The following is a 15057-nucleotide window of genomic DNA, read 5'->3' as shown; positions in this document are numbered from 1 at the left end:
TCCTTTACATCAAGCTTTAAGTTGTACAACATATTCTTTCTTGCAGTCATCCTGTCTTCTCTCCCTGGAGAAGAAAACCCTTCCCCCTCAACATGAATGCAATACTAGTCATTGTAGGAAATTTGGAAAGTAACAAAACTACACAAGAAGGAAAAAGCCACTGCCGAGTCTACCACTCAGTGATAATCAATACTAACATATTAATAAATCCCCTTCGAATTTTGTTGTTATTGTTGTACAGGCTAGAGTGCAGTGGAAGGATCACCGCTCACTACAGTCTCAAACTCCTGGGCTCCAGAGATCCTCCTGCCTCAGCCTCCCAAGTAGCTGGGACTACAGATGTGCTCCACCACACTGGCTGATTTTTCTATTTTTTGTAGAGACAGGGTTTCCCTTTGTTGCCCAGCCTGGTCTAAAACTCCTGGTCTCATGTGATTCCTCTTGCCTTAGCCTCCCAAAGTGCTAGGATTACACGTCTGAGCTACTGCACAGGTCCGATTTTTTCTTCTATGTTATACACACACGATGCATTAAATACGTATTCAATTCCGAAATAGGCCCATTTACACCCATTTCAGATGGAATTATTGCACTGGCTACTGATGGTATTTGCTTTCTTTTCAATTTAGCAGCAGAACTTAAACAATTTTCCTTTCTTTGGGATTAGCTCATTAGTTTGACATATATGTTGCTGGGTTGGTTCTCACTGCCCTTCATTTCAGACATTTCTGTTATTTTTTCTGGAAGGATCTAACAGAGAGACGGTCCCTCTCTGGGTTATTATCTGAAACACACCGGCACCTTTCTTTATTCTATACATGAAGAAATGGAAGCACAGACGGAACAAACGGCTCCACTCACATCCCTAACCAGAGCCGGGAGTCAGCTGCAAGCCTCCCATCACTCTGCCCAGGGCTCTTTCTGTTGCACCACAGAAAACACTGGCAGCCCGAGCCGCTCAGGTCAAAGTGTAGGAAGACGGAAGGAAAAGAAAACATGCTGCTCGTCTCGTCTGTGTTTTCCTTCATTACTCCACTAGTGGGTGTGAATCATCTCTGCGGCTGGTTCAAATGCAGATTCCCCACCCCACCCAGAGACCCAGATTCAGTAGATGTGTGCGAGTACTTGGGATACAGTATTTTAAACAAGTGCCAACAGCTCATTCTCAGGCCAGTGGCCTTTTGACTCTCTCAGAAACACAGTAATAGTCTTGAAGCTCTTGGAGACAGCATCTTCACAGGCCTTTTCCTCAGAGTGGCTCTGCTAAGCGTCCTTAGCAATCATAGAGACAGCAGATTGTTTTAGCCAAGGCTGCTGCTAGCCCCTGGGGCAACTCTGTGCAAATTGGAAGCCCCCTCCAGCTGGACGCAGCCCTGAGTGAGTGTGGCCTGGCCTTCACCTGCTGTCTGGCTGAGCGCCTGTGATGACCTCTGCCCCGCTCGCCACTTGTTACTATGTCCCCTTCTCAGCATGTCCTCCCAGCACAGATCTTTAGAGACCCACCTGTAGCTAGCATAAGTCCCTCCAGATGGGGCCTGGTCTTGCCTCACTCATTTCCTTCTGTTTTTGAACTATACTCTATAACTTCACGATATCGCCCAGAATAATTTCTAGGGTTTGATGGAAAGCTGGAGTTCAACATAAATAAATAAAGTTAGAGTTTAAAGCTAGAGGTGAGGGGGAAATTCAAAAAGCAAGAGAACCCTGGTCAGGCTGGGCTTTTTTTTTTTTTTTTTTTTTGCAGTTTTTGACCAGGCCTGGGTTTGAACACGCCACCTCCAGCATATGGGGCTGGTGCCCTACTCCATTGAGCCACAGGTGCCACCCTGGGCCTCTTTGATGCTCTCGAGTCATGTGAGCCCTGAGTCCCTGCTTGGGTGCCATATGGGACAGGAAGGGTCCAGAGCACTTTGCAGGCTGTGAGCTCCTTCCTGGTCAGTCTGCTAGACCTTCTGTGTGGCTCTCCAGAGCCTACAGGTGTCCTTACCTTCTGTTTTGATCCTCAGGGCTGTCCTGACCAGGGCAAACAGGGTGGCATTGAACATGACTGTCCCATCACTGTTCAGAGGCATGTTCATAGATACCAGGCGCTGCAGGAGAAGGGGGCAAAGCCGGTGGTTACAGCAGAAGGTTCTTGAGGGTCCTACAGAACCATCACAGTGGGAGAATGCTGGGGGTGAGGAGGCTTGACACTCATGTGGGTGTTGTCAGGCTTGGGTAGGGGTGTGAAGCACAGGTCATGAGAATGTGTTCAAAATCCTTTCTGGGCAGAAAGGGTGACTATGAGCGTCCTCTCTAGACCCTCACTTCCACAGAAGGATGTGAAGCCCACCCCAACCCCCGACCTGCCTGGTGTCTGCTCAGGCACACAGCAAAGCAAGAAACACACTGGGCGCTGGCCCAGATGAGGCACAGGGTGACAGGAGGCTACAGGGTGACGGGAGGCTTGCTTATAGGAGCTGCAGAGTGTCCTCTCCATCAGCAGGGTTGGAAGCTGCTGGCACTGGCTGGGCCTGGACTGTCCGCTTCCCTCCTTTCCCACCCCCATGTGTGTTCGTTCACCTTGCACGGCACTCTAGGGCCACGCTGCCAGCACAGCCAGGTCATGATGAGAATGCTTGTCCTGAGGCTTGCCAGGTACCTCAGCATCTACCCTGAGGATGTGGTCAGGGATGCTGTCCACTAGCTCATGTGTTGTCCTCCTGTTAATCTTAGCACCAAGAAGGGTGACGTCTCCTCAATGACCAGAGCCTTCTGGATCTCATGGACAGCGTGAACCGTATAGTGACCACTGGAAAGCTTAGAGCCCAATGTTCCACCTGCCCTGGCTCATCTGGGGGTCACACGGATGCCTCTCAGCCCTGTCCAGGCTGCGAACCTCCTCACCCTCGTGAAGCCAATGCATGGACTCTGTCCTGGCTCTCTAACTCCCCAAAATAACACTGCCTCAGGGTGCCTGGATAGTGCAGTCTGATGAGTTGAATAAGTCCTTTACCCGGGATGGGGCACATGCTCACTGGGACACAAGGCACTCTATGATTTCTTTAGAATCTGAGAACTCAGAGCTGGAAGCACTCTCAAAATAGAACCTGGCTCAGGCTCATTTCTTTTTCTTTTTTAAAATTAAATCATAGCTATGTACATTAATACAATTATGGGGTACAATGTGCTGGTTTTGTATACAATTTGAAATACTTTCATGAAACTGGTTAACATAGCCTTCACCGCATTTTCTTAGTTATTGTGTTAAGACATTTATATTCTACACTTAGTACATTTAACATGTACCCTTGTAAAATGCACCATAGGTGTGGTCCCACCAATTACTCTCCCTCCATTCATCCTTCCCCTCCTCTCAGGCTCATTTCTTTAGGGACGTAAAATAGTAGCTTCAATCCCTTTTAGGATCCATGGTCCACCCAAAGTCATAAGATAAACAGCATCTTGCCTCCCATGTTTCTCTTTCTCCCACAAACCCAGGTCATTTCTTACTTTGCAAGCCACGCGGTGAGGGCACAGCTTCCCAAAGCCCAGGGGAGGCTGAATCCGCCGGAGGAGGGTCACCACATCTAGGTGTTTGATACGACCCCTAGGAGAGGAAGCCGGGAAAGAACAGTGAGAGGGCCAGGATTCTGCTGGGTCCTGAGCGGTGGGCCCCCCAACAGGGAATACCCCAGGGAGGCTCTACAGGTCAAGCTCAGGGCAGAGTTACAGAATTGCACGGTCCAATTTCAAATCTACTGCACATGTGTTTAGATTTTTTGTTTTTTTTTGAGAGAGAGAGTCTCACTCTGTTGCTCTGGGTAGAGTGCCATGGTATCATCATACGGCAACCTCAAGCTCTTAGGCTCAAGTGATCCTCTTGTCTCAGCTTCCCGAGTAGGTGGGACTGCAAGTGGTCACCACAGTGCCTGGCTAGTTTTTCCTGTTTTTAGTAGAGATGGGGTCTCACTCTTGCTCAGGCTCGTCTCAAAATCCTGAGCTCAAGCAATCCCACCTTGGCTTTCCAGAGTGCAAGGATTATAGGTGTGAGTCACCATGCCCGGCCATGTGTTTAGGTTTTAATGAACGATTTCTGTGCATGCTATGTTCAAGGTGGAAGGAATTTCAGTAGTAAAATAGAATTCTCAAAGTATACTTGCTGCTTCGACCAACTGACCATCTGACCAAAACATACTCACTAAATGTCAATCGAATGTGATCTACTACTAAGGGCATAAAGTCAGGACCTATCTGGCTATAAACATCCCAACCTGAACACTTGTTATTTATTCTTGATACTAGGATCTCCTATATCCTTCCATTCAAACGGACGTGACAGATGTGTCCTTGACTTAGTCAAAGGTGCCTGACTTTTGACCCTACGGCCTGGGGTCTGGGGCAGTTCAGTTTTTCCAAATGGTCTGCCCAATGTTGGCCCATCATGAGCCTCTCCTACAAGCATGGCCAATCAATACCCTCCCCCCAGCCTGGGGAATCAGGATTTCCTTCTGGGAACTTACTTGGCTTCAGGGTCATACTCTGCCCAAATTCTTTTAAATTCATCCAGGTGGTGGGGACCAAGGATGGACCAGTCCCTGGTCAGGTAGTCAAAGTTGTCCATGATGACAGCTACAAAGAGGTTGATGATCTGCAAGGACAGTTAGTACAATGAAGAACTCAATGTGGACTTTCCCACGCACCTGCCACTTGATCCACTTTGCCAGCCAGTGTGCATGGCAGAAGCTGACATTTCTAAACACCAGCATGTAATGCCATCATTCCCCACCACTCCTAGAACTTGGGTGTCCTAGGTTTATGCTTGATACGGCTTCCCTGTGAGTTGTGTAGGGTAGACCCACATGTGGGCTGGACAGCTTCCCTCCTACCATGCTCTTGGGCAGGACTACCCAGTACAGAGGCAGACTTCATCTACCACCATCCCTCACTCCTCAAAAAGATGCCAAAAAGTACACATTTCTTCAGGTCTCCACAATTCCCTTTTGTCCTCTGGGACAATGCCACCTATGACAAGAGCCAAGAATGGGCAGACAAGATGCTGGCTGAGCTCATTCTGGCCCAAGGTGTTCTGCCCTCCTCTCATTATGGCCAGACATTCCTACCAACTTAGTCTTCCCAAGCCAGCTCCTCCAGGAGAGTTGCCCTGACTGTGAGCTGCTGAGATCAAGGGCTCGGGCTCCCCAGGAACCGCCCACTCATTACTTGTGGTCGTGGAGACCACTAGGCTTACCAGGAAGGCACAGAGCATGTAGAAGCTGATGAAGTAGAAGACGGCAAAGCTGCTGCCGCAGGGGGCCTCCCCTTCCGTGCTGTTGCTGGGCTCGGACTCTGGGGCGCATTTCTTGCCTGGCATGCAGGCCAGCATGATGTCCTGCCAGGCCTCTCCAGTGGCACACCTGGAAGAGAGCGGGGAGCCCTCACCCATGCAGCCAGTGCCCCAGTGCCACACAAACCCCTCTGCCTCCTTCTGCAGAGGGGTTCACTAAAATGAGCTTGGTGTTTATCATTCCTTGAATGCTTTGATATCTTCACTAAATATGAAAACATGTAACATTCTTCTGAACATTTCAAAACTTTGCATAAATAGTAAATACATTAAACCTTGTCTGCAAACTTGTTCTTTTTGCAATCCGTGTGAAGTTTGGGCGAGTTAGTCATTTGGATAGTATATTTTAGACCTAGTTCATTCATCTTAACTGCTGTATAGCAGTACAATCAAGAACATGCCGTTAAAAAAAAATCACCCTCTTGTTATGGGTCATTTGAGCTTTTCATTTTTTTTTCATTTGCTATTACAAATAACACTGCAGTAAACAGGAGGGTCTGCGTCTTGCTGTCTGCTCAGAAGTGGAGTTGCTAGTTGAAGGGACACACATGCTCATTTTACCAGGCATCCTGTGTGTCCAGTTTAGACTCCTGTCATCAGTGAAGGGGAAATGTCATCACTCTATAGACTTATCACATCTTGGTATTAATTTTTTTTTTTTTTTGCAGTTTTCAGCCGGAGCCGGGTTTGAACCCACCACCTCCAGTATATGGGGCCGGCGCCCTACTCCTTGAGCCACAGGTGCTGCCCTATTAATGAATTTTTAAAATGTTGCTCATATATGTGAAATGTTGGTTCATTGCTGTTTTAATCTGGTGTTAAAATGATTGGTGGGTTGCGAATTTGGATTTTATCTTCTGTCAAATTGTATTTTTGCTTATTTGAATTATGGATTATTTATCTTGTTTATTTTTTGGGTTCATTATATTTTTTTATATCAATCCCTTCATTAGTTATATGCATTACAAGTATCTTCTTCTAGTCAATGGCTTGTCTCTTGCTTTATTTATGATGTAGTTTGATGAATCTAAGTTTTACATTTCAGTGTAGTCAAATTTATGCTTTTTTCCTTGTACTTTTTGCATCTTGTTTAAAAAATCCTTCCTGACTGGGTGTGGTGGCTCATGCTTGTAATCCTAGTACTTTGAGGGTGCCGAAGCAGGAGAATCGCTTGAACTCAGGAGTTCAAGACCACCCTAACCAAGAGTGAGGTCCCATCTCTACTAAAAACAGAAAAAATTATCCATGTGTTGTGATGCATGCCCGTAGTCCCAGCTGCTCGGGCATGCTTGAGCCCAGGAGTTTGAGGTTGCTGTGAGGTAGACTGAAACCATGGCACTCTAGCCTGGGCAACAGAGCGAGACTCTGTCTCAAAAAGAAAGAAAGAAAGAAAAATCCTTCCCTATCTATTCTAGGTCACAAACACACACTCCATGTTTTTTTTTTTTTCCTTTTCTTTCTTTCTTTTATTTATTTATTTTTGGGGATTCTTTGAGGGTACAGGAATGAATCCCTCTATGTTCTTTAAACGGTTCTCACAATGACTCATTAACCTGGAATTTATTTTCACGTTTGATGCGAGGTAGAAATATGCTTTCATCTTTTTCTGTATAGATAACCAATTTTCTTAATACTATTTATTGAATAGGTACCTATAGATTTAAAATATTAGAAATATTTCTTCTGACATGAATTGTATTTCCACAGGTATGTGGGTATTCTGCTAGCCTTTTCATTCTATTCCATGGATTTGTTTGTTCATCTTGGAACTGATGTACCATTTTTGTAAAGCTACCAATTACGTAGCTTTACAAAAGCCTTGCTCTCTCATAGAGAGTGAGTCCTTGAAAACTGCTGTTTTTCAAAATTTATCTTGGCTATTCACATTACTTTTCTTTTTCGTAGACTCCTTAGAACCAGTTTGTTAAGTCATATGGAGTCTGTTGAGAGTCTTATTGGCATTGCATTAGATTACAGGTTAACTTGGCTAATCCTGACAGCTTTATGATACTGTCTCCCAGCCAGGAACAGGGCACATCTCTCCACTTATTAAGGCCTTGTTTAACATTTTCAACAAAATTTCATGACTTCCCCTACATGCATCCTTTGTCAAATTATTGCTAGTTATCTTCTTTATTTTGTTGCACAGTTAAAGAAGTATAGTTTAAATGTTGTATTTTTGGGGACTTAGTGATGTGGGCTATTCTCACTGGGGTTAGGTGATATCTCAAAGTGGTTTTGATTTGCATTTCTTTGATGATTAGGGACGATGAGCATTTTTTCACGTGTTTGTTGGCCATTTGTCTGTCCTGTTGGGAAAAGATTTTGTTCATATCTCTTGCCCAGTGATTAATGGGGTTGTTTGTTCTTTTCTTGTTGATTTGCTTGAGTTCCTGATAGATTCTGGTTAGAGAACACTCTCCTAAGTAAAGTAGCTCAAGAATGGAAAAGCAAGTATCCTATGTACTCAATACTGTGCTGAAACTAGTAGATCAACAATTATAGGTCCACAGGAGAGAAAAGCACAATTAAATTCAAGAAGCAGGGAGGGAGGAAAGGGGGAGGGGGTGTCCTGTAAGTTCCAACCTAACAGGTACAATATAGGGGTATATGGCACACTTCCTGGGTGAAGGGCTCGACTGCAACTCAGACTTTACCTTACAAACGCAAACAATGTCACCTAATTGTATGTGCTCTCATATTAATTAAAAAAAAAAACCAACACAAACAAAAAAGAAACATAAAAGTTATAGTTTTTAAAGTTACATCAGTTTGCTACAGATGTGGAAGGAATTGATTTCATAAATAAGATTTTCTGAACTTTCTTATTAGTTTTAGCAATTTATCTGTAGTTTCTCTTATGGATTCTCCATAGGCAATTTAATTTTTTGCATTTAATTTTGTTTCTTCCTCTTTACTTCTTATGACTTATTTTTCTCATTGCCTTGCATAAAACTTATAATATAATGGGGACTAGAAAAAGTGATAGCATAAGATTTTGTTAATTCTGTTAATTGAATTGTGTTATATTACAAATTAGTTATTGCCAGTACAGGAAAGTGATATTTTTCTTTTTTTTTTTTGTTTTTTTTTTGGCCGGGGCTGGGTTTGAACCTGCCACCTCCGGCATATGGGACTGGCACCCTTACTCCTTGAGCCACAGGCGCCACCCGGAAAGTGCTATTTTTCTTTGCTCATCTTCCACTTATTCTACTAATTGTTACAAAGCATTTTTAGTTGATTTTCTTAGATTTTCTACTAGGATTAGCATGTTGTCTGTAAACAATGAAAGTTATGTCTATGTATCTTCATATTTATAACTTACTGTTTTTTCTCTTTTCTTTTTGGCATTAATCTTCTACCACTCTTGCGGGGGGAGGTTTTCTATCTCTTTCTGTTGCTGTGAAGTTTATATCACACAGGAAAGACTTATTCCTTGACAGTTAGGTAGCCATCATGAATATAATATTAGATCTTGGGCCTTTTTGAGAGTTAAAATTTTGAATTACCACTTCAATTTCTACTGTAATGTTTTGTTTTTTACATTTCTTTTGTTTGTTTTTTACATTTCTTAAGATAGTTTTTGTAATTCCTATTTTCCTACATAAAAGCATACTTTAGATTTTCAAATATGCTGGCATAAGTTTGTTCGTAATATTCTCTTTCTCTCTCTGTTTTTTTTTTTTGAGGTCTGATCTTATTTGTTAATCTTAGAAAATCCATTTTTGACCAGACTCAGAAGCTTGGAGAGCAGAGCCTCCATCTCTGGCAATCTGGTCTGGGCATTTCTCTCCGGCCTTATTTTCTTGCCTGTTCTCTGACCTCCTCCTTAGTTTTCTTAGTATGCTGTTTCTGCAGAGCAGTATACCCATGTTTGCGCTGTAGGCCACGTGGACAAACAAGATGCTGCATCCTGGGCACTTTGGTCCCAGCTTTCTACATTCTTTGTTTAGGGCTTTCTCACAGCACATTGGTGGACATCATCTTCTTTGGAGAGACTGAGAAGTCTGTGGATTCTGCCATCTCCTTGGGCCCAGGTGACACGAGGCTCCACATTATCAGTCCAGGAATATCCTTCTATCTTTTTATTACAATAACCAAATTGACAACACTCAGGTTGGCATCTAAAGGCAACCCTAAACAGATTTGTACTTTCTTTTTCCAGTTCTCCTTAGTCTATACCAGGAACGACCCATTGCAGACATGGCCGTGGGACAAGACACCTTGCTTCATGCAGAAATCTCTGTTAATTGCTCGTATCACTGATTAGATTCACATTAATACTTCCCTTCTTCACCCAGAGCACCGGCACAACTTCTGTGGCCACGTGCTTCTCCTACTGGGCACAGAGTTTGCATTCATTGCCCACTTCAGTTTCTGGCAGTCAGCGACTAGGAAGGACATGTTCAACTTCATCCTGAAGTAGCTGATCATTTCCGAGGTGCCATAAAACAGAGGCATGAAATTCTCTTACCATTCTAAAAATAATTCGCACATCTGTAATTATGTTGCTTTTTTGCATTCCTGATGTTGTTTGGTCCTTTTTAGGAATTAAGTTTAATGGGCTCAGCACTGGTACTCAGTGGTTAGGGTGCTGGCCACATGTTCCGGGGCTGGCAGGTTTGAACCCAGCCTGGGTCTACTAAAGAACAAGGACAACTACAACAAAAAATAGCCGGGTGTTGTGGCAGGCGCCTGTAGTCCCAGCTACTTGGGAGGCTGAGGCAAGAGAATCGCTTAAGCCCAAGAGTTAGAGGTTGCTGTGAGCTGTGATACCACAGCACTCTACCGAGGGCAACATAGTGAGACACTTGTCTCAAAAAAAAGAAAAAAAAGAAATTAAGTTTAATGAAGGCTTGTGTATTTATTGCTTTTTCAAAGAATCAGCTTTAGAGTTTATTGATAAAATTTACTTTTGTTTTATATTTTATTAATTTATGGTTTTTTAACATATGCATTCCTTCATACTTTTGTGGTTATTTTGTTATTCTTCTAATTATTTATTCTTCTAAATATGTCTTTTTAAAAAAATGTCTTTTTTTAATAAATGAATTTTAGGCTCTGCATTTTTCTTTGGTCTTGACTGGAGCATCTCACATATTTAAGATACCGGGCTCTCACTCTCTCATTTTCAAGTACAATCACTCACCGCCTAAGGATGGGAGGTGTTCTGAGAGATATGTCATCCATCGATTCTGCTGTGTGACATCACAGTGAGAACTCACACAAGCCTGGAAGGGACAGCCTACTGCACACCTCGCTATGAGGTACAGCCCATTGATTCTGGGCTACAAACCTGTACAGCATGTTACTACACCAAATACTACCGCAGGCAACTGGAACACATGGTAAGTATTTGTATATCTAAAAATCGAAAAAGTATGGTCAAAATACAGTATAAAAGACAAATAAAAGTGCCCCTGTGTGGAGCACTTAGCGTGGATAGATTGCAGGACTGGAAGTTGCTCTGGGTGAGCCAGGGAGAGAGTGGGGAGTGAATGTGAAAGCCTCGGACACTACTGTGCACTACCACAGACTTTATAAACACTGGACGCTCAGGCTGCACTACATTTATAAAAATATTTTTCTTCTTCTTCTTTTTTTTCTTTTTTTTTGCAGTTTTGTCCAGGGCCAAGTTTGAACTTGCCACCCCCGGTATATGGGGCTGGAGCCCTACTCCTTGAGCCACAGGCGCCACCCTAAAAATATTTTTCTTTCTTTAATCATAAATTAGCTTACTGTAACTTTTCAACTTTTATAAATGTTTTAAATTTTTAAACTTTAGACTCTTTTGTAATAACAAACATAGTGTACAGCTATACAAAAATGTTTTCTTCATATCTTTCTTCTATATGCTTTTTTAAATTAAAAATTAAAAAAAATTTTTTTTTTTTTTGTTAAAAACCAGGACACAAACACACACACTAGCCTAGACCTACAGAGGGTTAGGATCACCAATACCACTGTCTTCCACCTGCACATCTTGTCCAAGTCTTTAGGGACAATGACAGGTATGAAGCTGTCATCTCCTGTGATGACAATGCCTTCTTCTGAATACCTCCTGAAGCACCTGTCTGAGGCTCTTTTCCAGTTAACCCTATTTTCCTAGGAAGTAGGAATTCCGCAATTCTGCTTCGGTTTCTTCTGATACTGCTCTTGCTACATTTACATTGAAAACATCATCTGATATTCATTTCTATCACTTATTTTCATTCTCTTTAGGTCATTTCATTTCATTGTATCTACACATTGTATTATAATAGGCTAAAACCAGTTTGTTTGTTTTTTTGAGACAGAGTCTCACTAGGCCGCCCTTAGTAGAGTGCTGTGGCATCATACCTCACAGCAACCTCAAACTCTTGGGCTCAAGTGATTTTCTTGCCTCAGCCTGCCAAGTAGTTGGAACTACAGGTGCCCGCCACAATGCCTGGCTATTTTTTTTGTTGCAGTTGTCATTGTCCTTTAGCAGGCCCAGGCCAGGCTTGAACCCACCAGCCTTGGTGTGTGTGGCTGGCACCCTCCTCATTGAGCTACAGGAGCCGAACCTAAGACCAGATTCTTAAAGCCCACTTGAGAATGTCTAACTTTTAATAGCAAAATTTAACTCATTTAGTTTTTTTCTTTTTTTTTCAGAAGAATTTTTTATTTCGTGTGTATGTTTTATAAAGCAAGGCAATCCTTGTTTTAGTATCATATGAATAAAGGTTATTGTCCATCCCAAGCACATATATAATTTAGGAATAAATAAAAGACACAAAATAAATTTGCTTTGCTGTATACTGCTGACCCCTTTTACACCGAGTTTTGGGTTTGTTCTCCAATAGCGATAGTGAGGTAAGCTAATAAACCACACTACATTTTCTGTCCTTTGTATGTATTTGTGGTTTCTGTACGTACAAGAGCTGTTTAAAAAAAATATCAAAATCTTTGATATTGTAATTTTGCTTCTATAAATGTTTGTGTATGTTTTACCTTATTAAGTGGTTAAACTGAAAGTTTTTATAGGTATGCATAGAATATTTATTGGCTACACAGAACTGGCTTCTATGTACACAAAAGTATGCAGATTGACCTGTGCACATCTGAATGCACACAACCATGGCTTTAGATGCCTTGAAAATGATATAAACAAAGGTTTTCATTTGAAAAAAATAATTTTCTTTACCTTCCAAAGTATCAGTTTTTATTTTCTCATTTTAACATTTAGTTTTTTAGTAGTGATTTGTATCTTTGTTCTTCTTCCTGCCAGCTTGTTTTATTGTTCTAAATTTAATGTTCAATGTTTTATTTCATTTTATTTATTTTCTACTTTTGACTTTTATTCCCTTTGATGAATTACTAAAATGTGTTCTTTTTTAAAAAATTTGGTCCACTTTTTTCCTCTAGTGGTTTAATATATACAAGGTCAGATAATTAAGTTTGCGAACTCATCCTAGAAAAGGTGCTACATGCCTCCCTGTTGAGTATTACTATGGGCATCTTCAGAGTACTCCCCTCCGGGAAGCTAACACTGATATATGAGCCTAAATAATAACAATAGAGTAGTAAATACGTAAACCAGTATACAATCATTTATTATAATTATAATTATCCAAGTATTATATAGTGCACATAACTGTAAGTGCTATACTTTCTTTCTTTTCTTTTCTTTTTTTTTTTTTTGAGATAGGGTCTTGCTGTGTTTCCCAGGCTGGAGTGCAGTGTTATCATCATAGCTAACTGCAGCCTCCAACTCCTGGACTCAAGTGATCCTCTTGCCTCAGCCTCCAGAGTTGTTAGGATACAAACATGCATCATGCCTGGCTAATTTTTTAATTTTTTGAAGTGACAGGGTCTTCCTATGTTGCCCAAGTTGGTCTTGAACTCCAGGGCTTAAAAGATCCTCCCAAAGTGCTGGGATGACAGGCGGGGACACGATGTATATGCTGTACTTTATATGACCGGCAGTGCAGTAGGTTTGTTGACACCAGCATCACCACAAACACATAACATATTGCACTATGACATTATGACTGCTATGATGTTACTAGGCAATAGGAATTTTTTGGTTCTATTATAATCTTATGGAACTACGGTTGTACACGCAGTCCATCATTGACTGAAGTGGCATTATGTGGAGCATAACTGTAGTTTGGAATTTCAGTTTTGAGTTATTCAGAAGAGTAACTTCAATCTTTTAAGTGGGTAGATTTTGGAGAGGCTATCATTCTTATGGTTAGTTTTTCATTTGCTGGAGGTTGGAGAAGTTTTAGAATTTGTTGAGTTCTTCTTTGTGACTTAAATCTTGGCTAATTTTTGTGAATGTTTCCGGATGTGTTTTTTACAATTTATAGAGTACAAGTCTATTAGGTTATGTTTGGTATTGTATGACTTAGATGTTCTTTACTCTTTCTTCTACTCTGATCTAGTCTGATTTGTCATTTTCTATAAGTTATATTAAATATCTCACTCTGAGTGTGTTTGTATGTGTGTGTGATTGATACATTTTCAAACTACAGTAGAACCTCTGTAAGTTGACCACCCAAGCGACTATACCAAACTGGTCAACATAAGGAACTAGGCCAACTGTATTGATACATAAAGGTGGAGCATGTCTGGTCTCTGAAACTTAGGTCAACTTAAGGAGGTGGTCAATGTAGGGAGGCAGTCACCTATGGAGGTTCTAACGTATATTGTTAGGCTCATGTAGTTTTATGACTATTATATATTCTCAATGAATTATACCTTTTACCAAATATTTCTTTTATTCTCTTTTTAATGCCTTTCAGCTGAAATTGTTTCTTCCGATATTGCTCTTGTTACAATAACATTGAAAACATTATCTGGTATTCCTTTTCTATCGCTTTATATTCATTCTCTTAAGGTTATTTCATTTTACTGTATATACACATAATAGGCTAAAGCTAGATTTCTTTCTTTCTTTCTTTTTTTTTTTTTTTGAGACAAAGTCTCAAGCTGTTGCCCTGGGTAGAGTACCATGGCATCACAGCTAACAGCAACCTCCACTCTTGGGCTTAAGCGACTCTCTTGCCTCAGCCTCCTAAGTTGCTGGGATTACAGGTGCCTGCCACAATGCCCGGCTATTTTTTTTATTGCAGTTGTCATTGTTGTTTTAGCTGGCCCAGGCTGGGTTTGAACCCTCCAGCCTTGCTGTACATGGCCAGCACCCTAGCCACTGAGCTACGGGCACTGCCATAAAGCTAGATTTCTTAAAGCCAACATTAGAGTATATATCTTTTAATAGCAAAATTTAACTCATTTAGTTTTTTAGTAATGATTTGTATCTTTGTTCTTCTTCCTGCCACCTTATTTTATTGCTCTAATTTTAATGTTCAATGTTATTTTATTTTATTTTCTACTTTTGCCTTTCCTTCCCTTTGATGAATTGCTAAGGTTTTTAAAAAATTGGTCCACTTTTTTTCCTTTAGTGGTTTGGAATATATAAGTTCAGATAATTAAGCTCACAAATTCATCCTAGAAAAAGTGGCTACATGCCTCCTTGTTGAATATCACTATGGTCATCTTCAAAGTACTCACCTTGGAAGCTATGCTCTGATATCAGAGCCTAGTCCACCCTTCTGAGCAATTCTGGAACCTTTTCTGGAATGGGTATCAGAGCTGTCATACAAGATCTGATCAATTATGTTCATGAACTCATCCTAGAAAAAGTGCTTTGAAGTGTGGACTAGGCGCTGGTGCCAGTGTGTAGCTTCCCAAGAGGAGCACCTCAA

The 15057-nt window shown here is 41.5% G+C and overlaps 1 protein-coding gene across 7 annotated transcripts in view; it reads right to left on the bottom strand.

The window, feature by feature from the left end:
- CACNA1C (calcium voltage-gated channel subunit alpha1 C) overlaps positions 1 to 15057 on the bottom strand; it is a 650685-nt gene that overhangs the window by 27016 nt on the left and 608612 nt on the right. For all 7 annotated transcript variants that reach the window (XM_053555459.1, XM_053555465.1, XM_053555462.1 and 4 more), the window contains 4 exons: positions 5231 to 5396; positions 4503 to 4630; positions 3493 to 3589; positions 1988 to 2090 (listed from right to left, as the gene is read on the bottom strand). In XM_053555459.1, coding sequence (XP_053411434.1) covers positions 1988 to 2090; positions 3493 to 3589; positions 4503 to 4630; positions 5231 to 5396 — 494 coding nt within the window. The remainder of the gene's footprint in view (positions 1 to 1987; positions 2091 to 3492; positions 3590 to 4502; positions 4631 to 5230; positions 5397 to 15057) is intronic.

This window comes from Nycticebus coucang, chromosome 12 (genome assembly GCF_027406575.1).
Source record: "Nycticebus coucang isolate mNycCou1 chromosome 12, mNycCou1.pri, whole genome shotgun sequence".
NCBI lineage: Eukaryota > Metazoa > Chordata > Mammalia > Primates > Lorisidae > Nycticebus > Nycticebus coucang.
Note: the sequence above shows the minus strand (reverse complement) of the source record. Positions and strands in the feature narration are given on the sequence as shown.